General features: G+C 40.7%; 2 protein-coding genes across 2 annotated transcripts; both read left to right on the top strand.

Annotated features, from left to right (window-relative positions):
* Positions 1 to 3,342: 3,342 nt before the first annotated feature.
* AK88_00968 (uncharacterized protein) lies at positions 3,343 to 16,155 on the top strand (the record flags this gene model as incomplete). The annotated part of the gene is made up of 8 exons (XM_012478610.1): positions 3,343 to 3,423; positions 3,724 to 14,259; positions 14,448 to 14,544; positions 14,702 to 14,823; positions 14,946 to 15,106; positions 15,262 to 15,396; positions 15,534 to 15,670; positions 15,974 to 16,155. 8 exons carry the CDS (start codon positions 3,343 to 3,345, stop codon positions 16,153 to 16,155), a joined length of 11,451 nt encoding a protein of 3,816 aa, XP_012334033.1.
* Positions 16,156 to 18,068: 1,913 nt separating this feature from the next.
* AK88_00967 (serine/threonine protein kinase) lies at positions 18,069 to 21,749 on the top strand (the record flags this gene model as incomplete). Its single annotated transcript, XM_012478609.1, has 1 exon — positions 18,069 to 21,749. The coding sequence occupies one exon, from the start codon at positions 18,069 to 18,071 to the stop codon at positions 21,747 to 21,749; it is 3,681 nt and encodes a 1,226-aa protein (XP_012334032.1).
* Between the last annotated feature and the right edge of the window lie 544 nt (positions 21,750 to 22,293).

Genomic DNA, 22,293 nt, shown 5'->3' with positions numbered 1-22,293 from the left:
CAATAGTAACGAATGGAAAATGTGTTTCTCATTCTTTGAACTTGTAAGACGTGGAAAATTTCCGCGGGGAACACAACAAGTCTTATTAACATTGTTGTTAACAGGTAGTCCTATTCTTGGGATTATCCACAACTCCTTTGTAGTTGTCCATCGCTTTATTTTAAAAGAAGGAGAAACAGCCAAAACGTTTTCACACAGTGTACGCGCGGAAGTGTTTGATGTGTATCAAATAAATAAGCTTTTATTCCTTTTTTGCAAACGCAAGGAAGGGCGACGGAGCTTACGGTTTGTTTTCCCCAAATGGGGTTTTTGCTGAGGAACCACGTGAAACTGCTTTAAGTGAATAAATATTAATAATCATATTTTCACATGTAAAGGGGTAAAATAGAAACGGCAAGAACATTACATTTCATTTACGTATAAGAGGCTGCAAAAGTTGTTCATTGAGGGAGGGGCTACTTTATCGTTACGTATAAATGGAACAAAGCGTTGGAACTACCTCGCGCTTCCTTTTTCAACCTTAAATGTTCCTCGTCATGGTAGTGTGCAGGGGAAAACATATGTGTGTAACATTGCGCGTAACTTGTTTCTTTAACCACTCCACTATCCTTTGTATTCTTGCGCGTTTCACACTGGATAACTATACGAACGGGTAGCGCAGGGGTAGAGCAGTCATAGGGCACAGATAACGCATATCAGTCCTTACCCTTGTGCTCATTTCGGGGAAGCATCTAGCCGTGATACTGTGTACCTTTGCTTCCTTCCGGAATGCCCCCCATTTGGATAAGCACATAGTGACATATTTCACACAACTTTCTTATATTATGCACTCATGTATCAGAAGAGGACGCACATTGTGTGCTAGGGGTGGCAGGCAAGTTAACAATTTTGTTAATCATTTATACGAGGGCTTATATTATTTTACAACGTCTGCCCTTATCCATCACACATTGTTATAGCCATATAGGAAAGGGTTGTTAACCCTTGGGAGAAATATTTTTTGCTCTGTTCATATATTACAAAGTCGTCATGAACTTTTTGTCAGGCTTCATCTGAAGCATGTAATTATGGGGATTTTTTAAAGGTAGAATAAACATTGAGCTATTAAGACCTGTTCCACAATTTTAGGGGTTCTTTCATTGGTGTAATATAAAGCATTGGCCTAATTCTCGTATGGAATACAAAATGTATGTCCTCTCACGGAGGTACGCATGTGTACAAACGTGTACATGAGTATTGTGCGTATGATGAAGTACACGCCATGTGTAATTACGAGTGCTTGGAATTGTGCCAAAAAAAAAAAATATGCGAGACTTACACCTAATGTAAAAAACTTATAAGCTTTTTTTTTTCCCCTTGTATGACGCGTTTATATAAACCTTGTTTTATTATTTTATAGAACGAAGGGACTGCTCGTAATTTTTTGAAGTGGCATATTTTTCTGGGGAAAATGCGAATGTCGGCACGGAACATGTGAAGAGTCCTCCGGCGTTCTCCTTCCACCCCTTGGCGTAGCAGTAAATAAATGCTCGCCGAATATTGGAGCGTGGGCGCATACGCATGTAAATATATATACATATACATGCGCGCACATGCGTGTATCATTCCTGTTTTTTTTTTCTTTCATAATTTTAAGGCGTGCCTCAGCGTGCCTCCCCCCCACGTGTTTCCACAGACACAGCAGTTTTTCATACAGGCCCTGGTCGCTCGCGAGCATTTGCAGTAAGATAGGTGTATGCCACGGGAATTAATTTTCCAGAATACGCCAGGCACAAGCAAAACCTGCGCATAAGCATATGGAAACTGGTGCGCGTCATAAGAATGTATTTTCTCTTTTATTGACCACATTGCCTCTCACATGCTTATACATACGGGGGAATACATACGTGTACTGTATGTTTCGGCCTTCATGCGAGCATACAAGCGCATACGTATGCATACGTTATTTATGTATAAATATATACATATATAAATGTATATATATGTATACATATGTACGTACGTATTTGTATGCATATATAAAACACGTGTTATGTTCATAACTCATGCGCGTAAATGCCTTGGCGTACTTGATTATTTTGGGCGCTCGTACAAGGGATCGCTCACTAAATTGTACACTGCAAAGTTTGGAGGACTGATAATCACAAAAAAAAAAAAAAAAGAAAAGTAAAAAGGAGGAAACGAAAAAAGTTAGCGAAAGGAAAAAAAAAAAAAAAAAAAAAAAAAAAAAATTTGCGAACGGAAAACAAAAACGTTAGCGAAGCAAAGCAGAAACCCTAAGCGAAGGCAAATCTTACGTGCGCGACAACGAAAAAGCAAAGGGCACAGAAAATCCGCAATTTATCATGTTATAAATTTTTATTGCGCTTTTGTTTCCTGCAAGCGGGAAAAATAACGCAGAAAGCGTAAATAAGTGTTTAATTTGTATTTCTTTCATATGAATGTTGTGCTGTTATTACATTTTCATGTTAATGATAAGTAAACTTATGTACAATAGCAGAGCAACTGTTTTCTTCAGCGCTCATTTTTTTCTTGTTTAAAATTTGGGTTATCCCGGGCACGAATAGGCCTGCAGCGTTCGCACTGGGACACCATCCCGTTGCCACTTTTGCTTATGGGCATTCGCCCTGTAGCATATTCACTTTGTAGTATATTGACCTTGTAGTGAGAACCAGACCAGGCGCGTGCACCGAGCTACACGCGCCCAACCACGCTTACCCAATCACGCTCATCCTGGTGTGCGTGCCCTGCCACGCGTACCGAGCTGAACCGAACCAGCTGTCATCACGCAAGAACTACCCACACGCGTCATGTGATCCAGTGCCCCCTTTGAAAGAATGAAATATTTTTTTATTTCATCTCTTTTGAAACCTTTGTACACATTTTTTTTTTTTGTGCATCCTGGGCACATATTGCGTGCGAGTAAGCGCAAGCACACTATCTTTGTTTATACTCGCTAATGTCTCGTGGTGCCCCCGGCGTCATACATTTTAGCGCGTTCGCCAATTGTATATATATGTATGCATATATTTATATTTTAATTTTGTAAGAATATATTTTCCTTTCAAGTGTAAATAAAAAAATCTCGTTAATGCTATACCAATGCGCAAGCATTACGCAGTTGTCCATTTCTTGTTTTGCCTGCACAGCAGTGTGTACAAGGTTTTACCTTTATGCTGAGTAGCTTCTCCTTTGAATAGCGCTTCCTTCACGCTTCGTACTCATCCTAAGCACACATCTGCGCGCTGCGTTTTGAGGAAGCGCAACTTAACGTCTTTTCTGCACGAAGAGAGTGGAGGAGAAGACACACAGCCATGTAACCTTAGGATGTAAAAAGTCAAAATGAAGAAATATTTAGTTTATGAGAATATGCATCATTCATATATATTGAATAGTATAAAAAATGGAGAAGAATCGGAAAAGGTAATATTTTGCATTTGATTTTGCTCAACATGTGCAAGCCTGCTTGATGACACACATGACTTTTCTTTTTCGTCCCCGTTTGTGATGTGTTTTGCAACAGCGGACAGGCAGATCTGTACATGTGTGTACATGTTATGTGCCTGTGTAAATATAAAAACGAAAAAATATCACAATGACGTTTTTTTGTGCATATCAGTTCTCGCCCCTACCACGCCTAAACGAAGGTTCATTTGGAGCCACGTTCTGCACTTTTTATTCTTCATTCCTCACTTTTTTTTTTTTTTTCTTTCTCCTTCACAGCTAGCTGCCCTGAATGACCTTTATGAACAGCTGAACCTGTCTGCAGATGGCGGGTTGTCCGTTTCCCAGATGGAAGAATACATCAACGTGCTGATCCATGTGATTAATAAGCCACACATGAATTACAACACTGCATATGGAAGGAACAGCAACAGTGGCAAAAGTGACAATAAGAAAAAGGCCAAGGGTACAGGGAGTGCTAAAAATATCGGCTCAGACAAAATTAAGGACACGGTGAATACCGGTCTCAACAGCTTTTTTAAGATAATACAGGAACGTATAGGAGTTTATGCGTCCGATTTTGATGAAGAGGAGGACGAAGAGGAGGAAGTGGAGGATGATGGGGAAGAAGACGACGAGGTGGTTGATGAGGAGGACTACGAGGATGATGAGGATTATGACGAGGAGGGAGATCAGATCGACGACAATGGGGTGGAAGAGGTGGATGAAGCGCAGGAGGTGGACGAAGTTGGCGACGACGATGGAGGAGGCAGCGAATTTGCTCCCAGTGATGGTAATACAAGAGGGAAAAAGAAGAAGAAGCGGAAAGACGTGACCAAAGCGGACAAGAGCAAGGGAAGCAACAAAAGCAACAGCGAAGGCACAAATAAGCGCGAGAGTGGACACGCCAGTAAACGGGCCAGTAAACGAGCCAGTCAGCGCATCAATCAAAGGTTAAACCAACGCACTAACAAGGGAGCCAACCGGGAGAAGGCTAAAGGTGCGAAGAAGGCCTTGCAAGGTGCCAAGCCAAAGGGGGAAGAAACAAAAAAGAAAGCAAGCAGAGGAGGTGTGAAACAAGAAATCATAATAAACTCTGAAGATGAAAGCATTGACTTCTTCTCCTACTCGAGTAATTCGAGTGACCCATCCAGTCTATCAAGTGAATCAAGTATCACAGATGAGAATGAACAGGATTTTATGAACGATGCATGCGCAATAGATGTAAAATATATTAACATCATTTACACAGCCACGTGCTGTATATATGCCATCCTGGATATATACCCTCAAACCATAAGGTATGTAATTAACAACAAAGACGGGGTAAACATCCTAAACAGAAAATTGAATGACATTGAATACATCGATGTAGCGGAAGTTATTTTAAACATATTCGAAAAATTAGTAGAGAAAGATCCTATGCTTATTTTGAAGAAAAAAAGTATAAAATATATGTTAATGCATATAGACTTTTATAATGTCAACATCCAGAAAAAAATCTTCTTCTGTATCATCCAGATGATTAACAATATTAACAAACACAAGCACATAACGAAATATATAACTCCCTACTGTTCCATTTTTACAAATTTCTTTCACTTCAATTATATTCATATACTAAACATTATATGTACCCTTTGGAGGTCTCTACTTGACAAAATGATCACCGTTCGGTTGGAGGAAGAGAATAAACTGAGGAGGAAAGTCAGACGTTCTGTTACCGATAGTATTGGAGGTACAAAAGGGGGTGGATCATCGGCGTGTAGAAAAAATTCCAAGGAAGCTTCTTACCTGAGTAAGCTAATGGAGAAAACTGACAAAAAGAAGAAAAAAAAATATGACAAGGAGGGCAGCTCTGGTGCAAAGGGAAAAGGGAAACTGAATGAGTCAACTGGTACCCCATGTGTGAAGAGCAGAAGGGCAAGGAAACAAACAGGGGATGATCCCCGCGAAGGGGAAGTAATCGAAATATCGGATGAAGAGCAAACGAGTGACTTTCACAAGAAAAGAAGCAACGACGCCGAGGATGACACCAACTGTGAACACCGGGTCGGAGGAAAATCTAACAAGGAGGTGAAAAAGAAGAAGGAAAGCTCAACTAATAAGAAGAGCAAGAAGAAGGTCAAAAATTCCATGAAAGAGCAAGTGGATGAAGGTGAAGAGACTGATGAAGCTGGAGAAGTGCCCCAGATTGTCGAAGTTGGAGAGGGTACCGAACATGAAGAGGTGGAGGAAGAGGGAGAAGACAAAAGGGGGAAATCAAAGGGAGAGATGGAAAAGAGCAGCAAGTTAAAGAAAGATGAAAACCTCATCAGCTGTGCATACGACAGAAGGGGGAGCGACCCGAAGGACAGCAACAATAAGGGCCAAGACAGAAATAGAAAAGGTGCCAAGAGTGAGCAGATAAAGGACGAAGATGTGTACATTTTGGATGACCAATTATCCGATAGCACCAACTGTAAAAATAACAAGTCGAACGAGAATGTCAGTTTTTTGAGTTCCTTTTTGAGAGACCCTGACTCTGTTAGCAGATCAAAGGGTAGAAGTTCGAAGAAGCCTACGAGGGAAACTACCTCTCATGGCGCGGAGGATGGGGGTAAAGATTCCCCCAAATTGGAGTGCACGTTCCCGGGCAAGGACGAAACGAAAAATTCCACCTATGTGTACCATCAAAACAAGCTGCTTCAGCATATGATCCATCTGAACAGCAACGAAATCACCCACTTCAAGCTCTGCGCGGAGATAGAGAGCATATACAGCATTAACATTAGAAATAATATCATTAAGTTGCTGATAGAGTGTCAAATTGAGGATAATTTGTATGCCTTTATGGAAACCTTTTACATTATTTCCATTTTGGTGCACTACAGTGATAAAATATTGGAGGATTTTTGCAACAGTGAATTCCTGGGCAAATTCAGCGAGTTTTTTCAAAATGAGAAGTACCAGAGTAATAACTTTTTAACCCTGTACCTTTTGTTTACGCTTTACTCCTTTTTGCCCATGTGTACATACAACGGGTTGGTGATTTATGACTACGACATGGGGACGAATCTAAGTGGCGAGTCGTTCGTGAATCGAGGCAAACCCCAGGACAAAGGCGTAGAGGACGGCAAGAACAACGTTGAGGTGGACTCGAGTGACGATGGATTTTTCCCCCCCGACCCCCAGCACGGTGGATACATGCCGAACACCTTTCCCGTAAGCGTGAAGAAGCACAAGCTAGATTTTTACAGAAACCATTTTAACCACCTCGCAACCCTAATAAAGGTGATAATCCCAAGTGTTTATAAAATACACGCGCAGACAGTCTATTTCGACATCAAATATTTGTGCGTAGTTATCACTCTGTCTGTTTTCATTTCGATGTATCAAATATCGTCGACCCTGGGTGACAGTGCGGAGTTTATCAGCTGCCTTGAGTATATGTTCTTGTACCACAAGGAAACGTGTGCCTTTATCAGGAAACTCGTTTTGAGCAACCTCTCCGAGTCTTCAATCATTAGTGGAATTATCATGTGTAGAATTGTGGAGCATTTTGCAGCACGCATTGGCACCAATTCGGTGTTCGCGTGTTTGAAGGGGGAAAATGCAGCTTGTGTTAATGGCAACGGCTATGCACTTTGTGAAGGCACTACCCATGTGCTGCCCATGTTATCCTACGACCACGGATCCCACCTACACGTGCTGAACAACATCATTAGCAAAATTTTGCAAAAGAAAATGGACGATATGTATTCTACCGGTGGGAATAATTATATGTGTCCCAACCAGGAAATTTACAATATTATGTTTTGCTACTTTTACGAGCTGTACAAGGGAGGAAGAAGCAATGGTTTTGCAAAGGGCCGCTGTGAGAAGAGCAACTTCCTATTTTTCAATCGGGAAAGAGAAATGAAGAATATTTCTCTCGAATTTGAGGTGATCTTTTTGAACTACGAAAATTTGAAGTTGTCCAAGGAGAAGAACAAGATGGAGAATGGCGGCGAACCCATACGTTTAAGTCATCTGATTGTTGATGAGCGCACATGTTACAATGGCATCGTTTTGAGTTACTGCTATTTGCTTAATTTGTTTGGTCACCTATCCTCTATGGGGGAAGACGCTTCCATCTATTTCTACCAGTACAATGTGGCAAAGCGCTTGTATTTTTTTTTGTTCCAAAAGTTGTTTTATCAGGATGGGCAGAGTAAAATGGAGAAGAAAGGGAATGACGACGTGCAGTGTAAGGGAAGCTCCCTCCAATGCGGCGACATAAACCGGAGAAACGTTCTAAATCTGCTAAAAAGCATCGATAGAAATGTTAGGCTGTACATCTTTTTATATGCCCTTCTGTTTAGCAATAATAACAAAAAGGGAGAAGTGGTGCAGGGGTTATTTTTGAACAGCGTGAAAACGTTATATGGAATATTTTACGAACTGGGGGCAAACCAAATAATCGACGAGATTGATCAAGTGCAACTGGACAAAATGAAAGCAGTAGTGACGGATATTTTTGACTCCTACCACTACTACCTAATTATGAATAACCTGTCCTTTACAAAGTGTTCGCTACTCATTCGGTTAACAAGGGAGTGTCTAAACGTATATGACAATTTGCCCATCTACTTTTTCAAAGAGAGTAGGAAAGCTTCTACCAGCAGCAGGATCTATGGTGCTGAGAAAAAACAGGACGCGGGAATCATGCCTTTAGAAAAACCCGATTTTTGTTATCACCGAGGAAGTAGTAACGTGGATTCCTGGACCAAACATTATGATGATTTCCCTTCGCTAAAAAGCGACAACCTGAGTGCGCTCTTTAGCCCCAAGTACAGGAAGAACAACAATGATGCTCTTATTAAATCTCTCAAGCAGAGAAGGAAAAAGGGGAAAGACGAGGACAACGTTGGGGCTAGTAGCAAATGTGACCTTACCGAAGTTTCTGACCAGAAGAAGAAAAATGCGGATTCGTCACATTGTAAAGAGGGTACAGTAGGTGATGCGGCTGATGCTGCGGGGGGCATGACAAATGAGGAAAACCGTGAGGTGAAGAAGGAGAACACGGCCCAGGGGGATCAAGAGGAGGTCGATTGTGACATGAGTTCCGAAAAGATGCGCATAATAGAGAATATCCAGAGGGAGTTCCAGATGGGCGAAGCAGATGAGGCGAATGACGCACAAAACACAGATAGGGCGCTCCGATCGCGGGAAGCAAATCGGGGCAACGCCGTGATACCCATCATAGACGTCTTAAAGGAGATCTCCAAAGAAGTGGAAATCATAAGTGAAAAGAAACCTGACGAAACGAAAAATCAAGGAGTGGGAAATGTCAACCAGGTGGGCAGCAACGCAGCAGGAGAAGGAGAAGAAATGATGGACACAGCCTCCCCTATGTTTAGCGACAGGGCAAATAAAGAAAAGAAAAAGAAAAAAAACAAATGGGAAGGAAGCAAAAAGGGACATAATACTCTATTTGATTATTTCACAGGAAGTAATTACAGACACTTTGACTACATCCCGAAGGATTCCTTTTACGAAAATTTATTTTATGATTATAATGACAGTACAGTATGTGATAAAAAGAAAAACAAGAGCATATATAATAACTACAACTGTCACTTCCCTGTGCATTTGAGGAGAAATGGTCTCTACGTGGACAACGTGTCAATTTTTAGTTCCCTCAATGAAGGCCTGCCCATCTCGCTGTGCTTGGAGAAGATGAATGTGGGCTCACCAGAAATGAGTGCAGAAAGTGAAGCAAACGAGTCTACGGCATTGAACGAGTTAACTTCGCAGGGAAAGCAACATTTGTCCGAATGTAGAATTGCCAAGGAGGAGGTCACGAATTCAAGGAAAGACAACATATCGGTGGAAGTCATAAAGGATGAGGCGAAGCAAAACAACGCGGGCATCGGAGGAGGAAGCCTAAAATTGCAAAGAAGTCCTAGAGGCGTAGTCCCCAACAGAAATGCCTACACTAAGGACATCGCCCACAGGCTGCTCTTCTTCGGAAGGAACTACCAAGATAAGCCAAAGAACCTCCATGCGACCTTCAACATATTTGATTCGCTTAATAAGATGGAAAACTACATAAGAAAAAATTTAAACAGGAGCAACAAAAATGCCAATGCAAAGTACTACTCGAAGGAGGAAGACTTGGTGCTCCTGTCAGTTAACGGTGTTGATGTACATAACGATTTCTGCCTTTCCGAGTATCTGACAAAACTGAACGATCTGTATTATATGAACAGAAATTCAGCTTGCCTCAATGAAGAAAATATTTTTTACAATACGGATAATTTTTATGTGTACAACGATGTTGTAGAGTTACTTCCTATCCATTATGGACAGATGAAAAGTCAAATAAGGTACCTATGGAATGGGCATGGAGATAGAAGCTCCGCTTCGGAGAATTATTCTTTTGGCCGTTGCCTGTACTCAGGTGATGCATATCCCACTCACAACACCAACAACACTCATAGTATAAATTTCAAGGTGATTAAAACGAGAAAGCAAAATGAACCTTCTTACATGAATTGTTTAGTGGATGATTTTAGCGGTCAAGGCAATATACACATTGTGTCGAAGAAAAAGAAATCGAACAACAGTGTAGCTGAGCTGAGTGAGGAAACGAGGAGGAAGTTATGCGAAAGGGGAGATGACCAGGGCGACCTTCACAGCTATGTAGATCCCATTACCTTTAGGAAAATTAAATCCAGCATTGAAACTCCGTTAAACTGTAGAATTGTTAGTGATAAGTTTAATTTTTTTAGCATTTCCTTCGATTTGGTTAAAAATTTGTACAACGCAGATGATGTGTCAGGTGGTGCGAGGAATGCGGAGGAACCCCTCAAAAAGAGCTTCTTCTCTATGTTGAAGGGGGACCATACTGATTACGCGACAAGGAGTGAACAAGTGACCCACGATGGGAAGGAGGATGATTCGGAAGCAAGGGAGAAGTTGAGTAAGGATGCAGCTGCTGGCATAAGTGCAGGTGCGAATAGCGTGGACCTCACAGATGGGCAATACTACGAAGACGAGTATGATGTGGACCAGATGATGTCCTACGAGAAGCACCTCTCGGAGGGGGAAGATAAGCCTTCCTTCTTGATAGACTACCTGAAGGAGCACTACAGAAAGAAAGAGTTGAATATTTTCCTGTCGCAGAGAAATTGCGTGGAGAGCGATTCGATGTACCTTTCATCTTTTTTAAAAACAGAAATGAGGAAGGTGACCGAGCTGGTTTTCTTGGAAGACCATTACATTAATAAGGACGTGATGTTAAGCACGCATCTACACAACATTCACTTTCTGGTGCATCAGGGCGAGGATGATATGAAGGAGAGTAGTGCATCGCGAAGGGAAAACCTCGTGGATAAAATTCATAGGAACAGAGAAAGGGAAAGGTCCCTATATGTGAAGCACCGTATGGGTAGAGCTACAAACGAGGACACCATAATAACGGGAGATGGAAAAGAGAGTAATCACCAGAATGACATTATCCCCAATGAGGAGGACCAGTATCTCCTATTTAACTATATGCCTATGTACAGCGAAATTATGAGAAGGGACGAAATTTCCTCCCGTTCCACGGGACGGGGTTGTGGATCTCGAAGGGAAGATCGATTGGCCCGCAAAATGAGTAGTTCTTCAGGACAAACATCGAAGGGAAAATGTCGACAAGCACGACATGAAGATAAGGATATTTTTCTACAGAACATATACAATTTTATGTTTTTCAAGTTTCTTTACTTGCTGTGTAGACATTTTAATATGTGTGATATTCCAACGTTACTGACTTTTTACATGAGTAACAAGGCCGGTGGTAATTCCATGTGCAATGTGCGGAATTTCGAATTAAGTGGCAACAGTATGTTGAACGAGGAAACGATAAAAGAGATGAATAGCATGCTGGAGGAAACGTTTTTAGAAAAGGAAACGGAAGGAGCACATACGCAAAGTGAAGGAAATGTTCCGAATGAAGAAAAGAATCCCGTAGTGGGCATAAAAGATATAAAGAAAAAGTGCTTCATCCTGAACAGCATTAACAACAAGGTGATGTACTACTTGAATAATCCTGTCTTCCTCTTCAGTGAAAAGATCCCTTCATGGGTATATAAGATTTTTTACCTCTTCAATTTTGTGGTGGACATTGACATAAGGCTATTATTTTTTGAAGTAGTTTACTTTGGAAATTATAGAGGCTTATATAATTACAAGCAGAAGATAAAAGAAGTGGTGGAAAAGTTCAACGACAAAATAAGTTTTGGTAATAAGTCCCTGACAGAGGAGCATCTACTTTCCGTTTGTGCAAATTACACATATAATTGTGATAAGAAAAAGCTGTTTTATTTTTTGTCCGATAATACAACGTTAACGTTACCAAGGACGAAGATTAAATTACACAGAAACAAGATGGTCGACTCGTCCTTCCGTATATTTAATCATATGCATTTTATCAATTCAAATTTTATTACTCCATCATATTTGGATATAGAGTTTTTCAATGAGGAGGGCACAGGGTTAGGGCCTTCCCTAGAGTTCTACAATGAAGTGATAGAGGAGTTAAAGAAGGAAAAATTGAAGCTGTTCAAATTGGAAGATACTTACTTGTTTCCTCTTTCGTATAAAATTGATTTAAATAATTTCGACTTCAATTTATTGAGGAAGCCAAAGAGTTCCGAGCTGATGGGGCTGAACAGTGGCTCGAGCAGCGCAAGTAACATAAATGGAGGTGCTCACACTGGAGGAAATAATTACTACGCGTATGCCAACCACCTTGGTAGCATCAATAGCAAGGGGTACCATTTGCAAAATGCTAACCCAAGTCACGCATCGTCGTCATCACTAAACAAACGCATAAATGTGATTAGCGATGGTGCAAACGGAAGCAGCTACCACTCGGTGAACAGCTTAATTAACCATTTTCTGTACTCCATGAATTCGAATGTATTTACCAGTGAAGGTAACAGCTTCGGGAAGTACGAAGACTTGTCCGAAATGGAATTCCTGGGAAACAAATTGAAGTACAAAAAGGGGAAGAAGTATTCTGAGCATACTAAAAAGGGTGGTAAAAAAAATGAGAACAAGAAAAAGAATAATGCACCTACCGGGGGAGATGCAACCAACGTATGTAATACCAGCAGTACCAGCAGGAGAAACAAGAAAAAAAATGAACAGGAAAAAGCCCTAAGTGAGAAGAACAAAAAGGGGGATGACCAACTATTCGCCGACAGTGACGTAACCAAGGCGAGAAGCAAACAGAAGAAAAAGTACATCAAGAGCGATCATGACCAAGCGGAGGAGGACGATGATGATTATGAGGAGGATGAGGATGTGGATGATGCACTTGGGGAAAACAACACCTATGGTGAGAGTCACCGAAGCGATAAGGCCGACTCAAGTGTAAAGAAAACAACCCCCGCAACGAGCAGCGCATGTTCGTACAAAAAGAACCCCACTTTTGACGTCAGAATGGAGAGCATAATTAAGTTGGGGGAAGAGGAATATATTAACTCTGAGAAAAATAAAAAGAAAAGGATTAGGTGTTACGTAGGCTCGAGTGAAAAGCAGGAGGAGGAGAGTAAGAAGAAGAGTATGATGAGTGAGAGGAAGATGGTGGATGCGAAGGGGGGATCACCATCGGTGGAAAACTCAGAATGCGTACAAATGAAACAGGCGCAGGAAGACGTTGCCGAGGAGGGTGCAGCTGTGGTTGACCACGTTGGGGTGGAAGTAAGCCACGATATTGAAGGAATTGCCCCCCGTGTGGATACACCGAGTAGCACAGCCAAAAAGGCTAAAGATGCACAACGTGGCGCTCCCCAATCGGAGGAAGACAAAAAGTCCGAATCGGAAGACGAGACGGAAAATACACGAAAGAACAATTTGAGGAAAAAGAAAACGGACAAGAGGTCAGGCAGTAAGAACCAGCGTGCGTCTAAATTTAGCGAAATAAAAGATTCGCCAATCGGTACGGCGCCAAACAAATCGACGAACGTGTCCGATGTAGCGAGCAGCTCAAGAAACGTAAGCAACGTTTCGGTGAAGGAGGAGAAAGCTGAAAGGCACTGCTGCAAGTTGTTGGACAAGGGTGTAGAAAGTAAGGAAGACGGGGCGAAGAAAACAAAACTTGATAAAGCGAATAAACAGGAGGATACCAAAATTGTGAAAAGTGAAGACAGCAAAAAGAAATATGTCCTGTCGCAGGACGTTCAACAGGAGGAAGTCACTGACAACAACGAGAAAAAGGAGACGAGCGAAATGGAGAACAAAAATGTGCACGTCAAACGATATAAGCTATTTACTAAAGACTTCGAGCAGCATTTTATGAAGGAAGACAATGATATGGAAGTAAGGAGACAGCAAGAGGCACGAAGAAAAATGAACCTAAACGATGAAGCAAACTTATCCCGATCAGTAGCGCAAAATATTATAAGTTCACTCATAAGCGAAATGGAAAACAAATCGTCTTCACAGGGAATTAATTTAAAGGCATCCAATGAAGCAAATGAAAAGGTCAAAGGGGATGCTGCTGAACAGAAGGGTACTAATGATGAGTCAAGCAAACCGATCTCCAACAATGTAAGCAAAAAGTTAAGTGAAAACTTTCAAAAGAAATTGCAAGACAAGAGCAAAAAGAAGGTTACCAATATTGAACAGGATACTCTTGAAAATAGACTCTTTAAGTACTTCAAATTGTTGGGTCAGTTATGTGCAAAAATTTTGACAGACAATAGGAATGTAAATGTCAATTTGCACCCTCTGTTTTGGTACCTGGTTATGAACAACTCCGGATATGTGAACATCTCGAAGTTTCAGCACTATCAAGCGGTAATTCTGCGAGGCGCGCCATAACAGTGGCCTCCATGTGCAACAAGCGATTCACATTTGATATGTGTGATCGACGAGCCCTTTGCACATTTACGTTTGAGAGGAACTTAATACAAAAATCTCTTCAAGTTATGCTATTCATTTGACATGTTTTTACATCACCCCCCCCCCCCCCCCCCCTCGTGCAGATCGACCGAGTCAACATGAACAGCATAAATAAACTGCTGGAGTATCGAAACGAGAACAAAAATGTGGAGGATTTGATGCTCGATTTTACCCTATTAGGTAATTGGCCATTCGCATTGGGGCGACATGGTGAAGCGTGCCCCTTTCCCCCGTACGCAGTAGTGCTGCGCCTTTTATGCTGTGTTGTTCCTTGTGTTGGGGCATGCCCTGGACGATGATATGCATGCACATTATTTTACCCTTTTCAATTTTACAGGGAGCGACCCGCCCGTTGAGCTAATCCCGAACGGAGCCAACATTGCAGTGAACAATGAAAACCTGGACCTCTTCATAAATAAAACCATCGAGTACTCGCTGTACGAGGGGATAAAGTTTCAGGTAAAGTCGAGAGCAGCGCTCAGCAATCATTTGTGTACATACGCGTATGCTCATGTGCTTGTGTGTATCGCTTTGCTGCGCATCGCTTCACGTGCATGTGTACCTCTTTTTCCCCCTCGCAGATATGGGCCTTCCGCTTCGGCTTCAGCACGATCGCCCCCCTTGTGTGCACGAACATCTTTGACGAAGAGGAAATTTGCGAGTATCTGTTCGGAAGCAATATCGAGAATGACGAACACTGGACGAAGCTGCACCTGTCGACGTATATTAAGCCGGACCATGGGTAAGGGAGCAAAAAAAAATGGAAGAAAAACGAACATGCGTGATTATTATCCTCCGTGTGTGCATGTATATGTGTTCCGCTTTTGCATGTGTTATCTGCTCATGTGTGTGCACACACGAAAATGCTCTGTTCTTCCTGTCCCTCCACCACTCCAGGTACACGAACGACTCTGTTACATTTATCACCCTGATCGAAATATTGTCGGAGTTCAACAAGGAAGAGAGAAAACTGTTTGTTAAGTTTTGCACCGGAACATCCGCCTTGCCGAATAAAGGATTTGCAGCTTTGAAGTGAGTAACACACGTGGCGCGCTTCGGTTTTTGTGTTTAATGGGTGACATGCGATCAGTACATGTCGTCTTGTCATGTGCCACGATTAAGCACCTTGCCAACTTTCTGATCTATGCACCCCTCACTCTCTTTCGCAGGCCTCTAATGAAAGTTGTGAAGAAGGAGGACAATAACGATTTGCCCAGTGTGATGACCTGCACGAACTACTTAAAAGTTCCTGATTATAAAAATAAAGAAAAGCTGAGGAACAGATTGTTGTACGCCATTAATGAAGGTAAGAATATGTTTATATCATGTGGGGGTTATATTGTCCCAACTGTGAGTGTTCGTATGCGTTTGCATTAATACATGTGCGTTTGAGCTGTGATCAAATGGTGTGTTGGCCTGTTGAAAATTAGGCGTATACTTAAGGCCCACTATTGCGATACACACGCGCGAGTACATGTGCATGCAATTGTGCATACGAGTACTACTAAGAATACCGCCACCCCTTTCCTTCACATTGCTAAATTATTTTGTGTTTAATTTTTTTTTTTATCCCCACCCGTTGTCCCCGTATATTTTCTCAATAGGCCAGAAGATTTTTTCCTTATCGTAGTTACATACAACCATAAACGAGTTCCCAATGTGATGTGTTTCACATGGTATTCATTTCGCAAGATCTTGTGTTTTAAAATAGTAACCCTGAATGGCATTTACCTTAGCCTTATTCATGACCGCTTATTTTGCTACCCATATGGGAAAATAGTAAGCTACTAAGACATTTGCAATTTTTGTAAGGTCATACAAGTACACAAATTTTTTTTGTGTGTGTGCGTGTACGGCACGTGTTGTATGCCCTGTGTGAATTTTTTTTTTTTTTTTTTTTTTTTTTTTTTACTACTGCACGCATTGCGCGCATATGTGTGCGTACAGGGCTCACTATGTTATTCACAACCATTCCATTCATTAAAAAAAAAAATAAAATAAATAAACTGTTTAAGTGTGTACCCTCCCCTCAACATAATTCTGAACTCACAAATTTGTTTATAATACTGTTACAACATGATTGCGCGGAAGGGCATTGTGGATGTGCAAAGAGGGGAAGTCCAAACTGTGTTGTAAAGTGGGCAAATGGTGTAAACTTGGAGAACGGTGCAATGGAGCATAGTGTGTACAACACGTGAAGCATGTTAAGTGCCAAATGAGTATCCCCTTTTTTTGTTCTCACGCAGTTTCCCCCTTGGTCTACGTGCAAAATTCTAATTGCAACCCGAGGTGGAGAGTGTAACGGCTACATATTGGGCATTTAACGAAAAAAAAGGCAAAACAATAAAAGTTGTAAAAAATAAATTAAAATAAGTGAACAGAGTAACGATTCGCCAATAAGGGAGCAAAAATAAGCGCTAAACGGAAAATAAATTACGGGCACACACTTGACCAACTTTTATTCGCATTTTTTAACATTTTACTTTAAAGCAGTTTATTTTGATGTATTTTTTTGAATATTTTTTTAATATATTTTTTAGTATATTTTTCAGGTTTTTTTTTTTTTCCTTTTATGAATGAAAATACCGTAGACAAAATAATTTTTTCGCTTAATTTTTCGCGAGAAATAGGAAATTTACATTTTTGTAAATTTAAGGAAAATAAGAAAAAATCTAATTTTCCGTAGAAATAAAATTAGAAAAATTCGGCAATTTTTGCAAAGTTGTAAAAAGCGCGCGAAAAAGTACAATATCGCGAAAAAAAAAAAAAAAAAATTAAGCAAAATAAAATACAGTAAAAACACAAATTAAGAATTAAGAACAAAAGGCATAAACTATAAAAAAGATAAAAATGAAACTTAAAAAATAAAAAAAGCGCAACTCGGGAAACATGATATTTTCTCATTTTTAACATTGGCCTTATCTTAAAAAAAATAAATAAAAAGCCCAAAAATAAAGGGAAAACCGCTACACTGCAACCGAGGATACGTAGCGCGTAAGACGTGCACCCATCGACGCGCTGCGCACGTCTCGCCATTTTGCTCCGTTGCTCGAACGGAGGGTTACTCACACTAACGTCTTCAGAAGAGGACGTTGCCATTGGAACTTGCAGTTTGGCGACTTGGTCATTCTGCTGTTTTGCATGTTTACAATCTTGCTAGCTTCACATTTTTGTTAGTGTGCCACGCTGTTGCGCGCGAATGTACATGCATACATACTCATTTGCTCAGTGCGAAGCACGCAAACAAACAAACAGACAGAGAGAAAGGGAGAGACACAAGTGAAACGAGCGCAAGACATACACAAATCACGAGTAGCGCATCCGTCGGGTGAAGCCGTTCAGGTAGCTACAACCCTGCAGAAGACAAGTCACAACAAAAAATAGTAACTCATTCCGTATAATCATTAACATTCATTTTTTTTTTTTTTTTTTGACATGGTTCTCTAGTTGCATATATTTAACCTTTTCATTTTGGCTCCTATTTGCACTTACATTCAGAGTTGCGTATTATTTTTCACTTCCGCGTTTTACCCTAGTCCTTTTCGCTGTTTTGTCTGCATTTGCAAGTGTAGGATACCTTAATCTCCCTTCCCCCAGACATTGACTCACCCCAACCTTAGGATTATGAAGAACAAAGTTCTTAGCACTTTTCACATGAATTGTTCAGAACTTGATAAAAAAAAAAAAATATATTACACAATAACATGAAGATACATAAATGCTTTATGTGTAACTATTTACTGAAAATAGTTAAGAGGAAAAGGAAAAAAAAGAGGTGCGCCAGAATTCGCAACACACTTGTGCACAGGGAGAGAGGAGAGGAGACAGATGCTCTGCAGGGAACCCATTCGAATAGCACAGATAGCAACAGGAGTAGTTTTCTCGAAACTGATCCAGAGGAGCAGGTGTTACCTGCTTTGGGAAAAGTGCAATCAAAGGAAGATATTGGGGTGAGTGATGATACCACGGCGGTGGAGTGTAATGCGGATGAGTCTTTCCACATTAGCTGCCTTCCTATTTGCAACTTCAATTCAGATCACAATGAATATCTAAATGAGACATTCGACAATGATGCCTTGGAGGAAGTAGCTGATGTGCATAGCTGCATAGGAAGCAACCCCCACAAGGTGAACCATCACATCGCAGAGGATAATCAACACAGCAAGGGAGGAGCTCGATACTCGTGTATTCTTGTACGTGTGTGTGAACAGAATGGAAAATCTGCCCCGTGCCTTAGGACCTTGATCAAGCGGAAAGGCATAAATGCAAACTACTCACTGGATAGGCATTACCTCACATTTGTGGCTCAGTACCGAATTGGGCAGATAAAAAAAGATATCATGAGGGTTATCTGTTTTGTGCGTTTTTTCCTATCACGAAGGAAGAATCAGAGGGCCATCAATTTGATGCAGGAGATTAAGAAATGGGAAAGTGGACCACGTAACATCGCACCCATGTGGAGCGACCTGCACCATCTGTATAAGCGGCAAATGAGGAAAATAAACCGAAGGAAGTGTTTCTATAGTAATCATATTTTGGAAACCCGTAAAAGGAGATCACGGGCACTGTTCAATAAACTGGTTAAGCATAGTGTGCGAGTTGTGCACATGCTAGAAATGGAAAAAATTAGACGCAAAAGATTTATTGATCAGACCAATATAGGACCTTTCCATCAGGCAGACATCACCAAAATTATGAAAAACAAAATTGTGAAAAATAAACACTTAAATAGTATAATTGAATTATGTCAAAGGTACGTTAATCTTGTGGATAGCTCCCTTTTTTGCATTATGAGCAGGATGGGAAAGTCTGTTGTGAGAATTGGTACACAGGAGATGAAGTGTCATCGCAAGAATATTATAACCACTGATCCACTATTACGTAGAAGGGTCAACCTAATGAATTACCAAACCAATGACGGTGTTGAGAAGCGTAAAAGGGGGAGAGAGTTCTTTAAAGGGCCTCACAAAGGACTGTCTACTGATAAAGCAAGTCTGTCCGTTTTTAATGAAAATGTTTTGGGGACTCATTTTTGTGACGAATCCAGGGTAGACCCTTCTTCCATTGGTATGATAAAGGGTTGGGAACAGGAAAACACAAAACTGAACTTGACAATTTCGGATGATATACGGATAGATACAAACGGACGCGAAGGGAACCAACAGAAAAGCTCCATGAGCACGCACGGTGGAACAGAATTAACCAAACAGGACAAAATATATATCACCGTTCAGCTGGGGTATGCTCTAGGAAGCAGAACAATGCGCAAAGGAAAGCGAACCGGTAAGTGCTCTCGTGTGTTTCTTACATGTAGAGGTAAAACACGCGTTAAGAAAATGCACAGCACGAAGTGTGGCCCTATTGGGGGAAAGAAAAAAATAAGTGTCAAGGATGTACACGATAGAAATAATAATTACAAAATGTGCAATGTAGAGAAAAATAGAAATCCTCCAGGAGGGGGAACTAAAATGTGGCAATTGTATTTGCAGGAGAATGTTAAGTGTGAACAAACTGAACAGGCTGGTGAAATGGAAGGGGAGACAACCCTACCTGAATATGATAGCTACGAGGAGTGGGTTAATGCTGATAAGCCCTTTGACACAAACCCTGGTAACCTAGTGGGTGGGCAGGAAACAAGAAAAGAAGGTAATCACAAAATATATGACTATGGAACGAAGGATCCTTGTTTGATGATCAACACAAGTGGAACACACAACGCAAGATACGATTCGTCCAAGGAAAGCGACAAAAGGAGAGACGATTCGGATAAAAAATGGGTATATCAGAGTGGAGAAAAAAGTGACATAAATCAAAACGACCTGAACTGTGTCTTGCACAGCGAAAACAAATTTGTGCAGTGTCTACAAAGGTGCGAGTACATCAAGGAAAACTTCAAAATGGTGAAGCTGATAAAAGATAACTCCTCGAATTTTGTGTACAAATGCTTCGATACAAACAACAAGAGATACGTGGCCATCAAAAGTGTGAATAAAGAAAAACAACTCTCCATTATGAGCTATAGTACATATTTAAGTATTTACAAAATTGTGCAGAAGATTAATAATGATAATGTAGTAAAGATCTATGATGTGCTGGAGAGTCCTTCTCACTTCTTCATCGTCATGGAGTTATGTGAAGGGACAGACCTGGTCGAATATGTATCCAAAGAAGAAATTCCTTTCGAGAAGGCGAAAGATATTATTTGCCAACTACTGAATGGAATTAACGCTCTGCATGCAAATTCGATTATTCATAGAGATATTAAGCTTGACAACCTCATGTTCAAGGACAAAGGTTTCGAGAAGCTGGTCATAATTGATTTTGACATGAGTGTTTACATGTATGGGCAGGTTGATGTGCCTGTCTGGGGGGACAGCTGCTTATATGGCAGCTACACGAAGGAAGGTTTCGACGAGAATGATTTTGGTACCTGCGGGAACAGGGTCGAGGCCACTAAAGTGGATGTCACCAAAGGGGACTGCGACAAAACATATTCCACCAATCGCAGCTTGACCAAACCTAGCTTCGCCCCAAACAGCGTACACGCCAATTCCGTGGAAGTGAACGAGGCCCTTCCAAAAAGCTCATGCAACTGCGAATATATCGCGAGCGAGGACGTCGCAAAGAGGGAGGACAATGTGCTGCGCAGGAGCCAATTCCTGACGAACAACTTCTACTCGAATAACACATACATCAACAAAATCATGGGAAATAATGAGGACCGAAAAAATTGTGTCATGTACCCTCCCTACTCTGATAGTTATATAAAGATTCACAAGACCAACAAAAAAACGACCTCCTTTAATTACAATTATATAAATCAGATAGAGAATAGATTCTTATCTGCATGCACAGGCAACACGGAAAAGACGTTCATTAACGAAGGAGACAAAGTGATTTACAATGATCTGATTATTGGGACGAAGGAATACATGTCTCCGTACTGCTTGAAGGGAATATATAGTATAAAGACAGACATATATAGCATTGGAGTTACTATTTTTTTAATTCTTTTTAAGAATTTCCCCTACTTGTTTGAAGAAAAAGGTATCAACAAATGGCACAATGAAGTGATTAATAAAAATAAGGACATTGTGATTCCTTTTTCCTTTCTGTTCCATAACATAACGTGCACTTATTTTGTAAAATTAATGGACGTACACCTAATGCACAATAATATTTATTTTTGCAAAAATAGTTGCCTGTTGGACAACAATTTGAAGGAAATTGAGAAATTACGGAACATCAAAATAGACTTTAATCAGATCAAAATCAATGCCAAAAATATTTACCTGATTGAGATTTTGAAGCGGTCTTTATCGCTCGACCTCGACGATCAGTATAGTAGCGTTTCCGAAATTTTGGAAAACAAAATTTTCGCCTGACCATGCCGCGACAGCAATTGTGACTTGCAAGCAGCGAGAGTGTATTCCCTCTCACATGTTGGCAGAACGGTTGCTACTTTCATTTTTTTGAAAATGTTTCCCACTTGTTTCTAATTTTTTAAATTCGAACGGGTTGCTTAGCACTACCTGGTCCAAGCTCATTTGTGGTTTCCACTCAATAAATTGCTCAGTTTTTGTCTTTTGTTTCCCCATAACTTTCCCTTTGTGTGTTTAGGCCACAAATCGGTGGCTTAGGCACTTCCGATTTTTTTTGTGAAGATTTACCAATCACATTTTACACCCTCCCGTACCAAATACCGTTTCTTTTTTTTTTAGTATACCCTATGTTTTTGTAATTTTTTTTCTCCAAAAACTTGATTTCAGTAAAATTTTGTAAAAAATATATTTATTTTTTGAAAGTTGCCTTTTTCTGGTCTGCAAATGGTCGTTGCAATGGTGTGTTAACATTTTGAAAAAGGCAGGATTGAGAGAGACAGAGAAGCGGATGCACGGGACTGTCTTTGCAAATGTTTACACCTCCGAT

This window comes from Plasmodium fragile (genome assembly GCF_000956335.1).
Source record: "Plasmodium fragile strain nilgiri unplaced genomic scaffold supercont1.8, whole genome shotgun sequence".
NCBI classification, from domain to species: Eukaryota; Apicomplexa; class Aconoidasida; order Haemosporida; family Plasmodiidae; genus Plasmodium; species Plasmodium fragile.
Note: the sequence above shows the minus strand (reverse complement) of the source record. Positions and strands in the feature narration are given on the sequence as shown.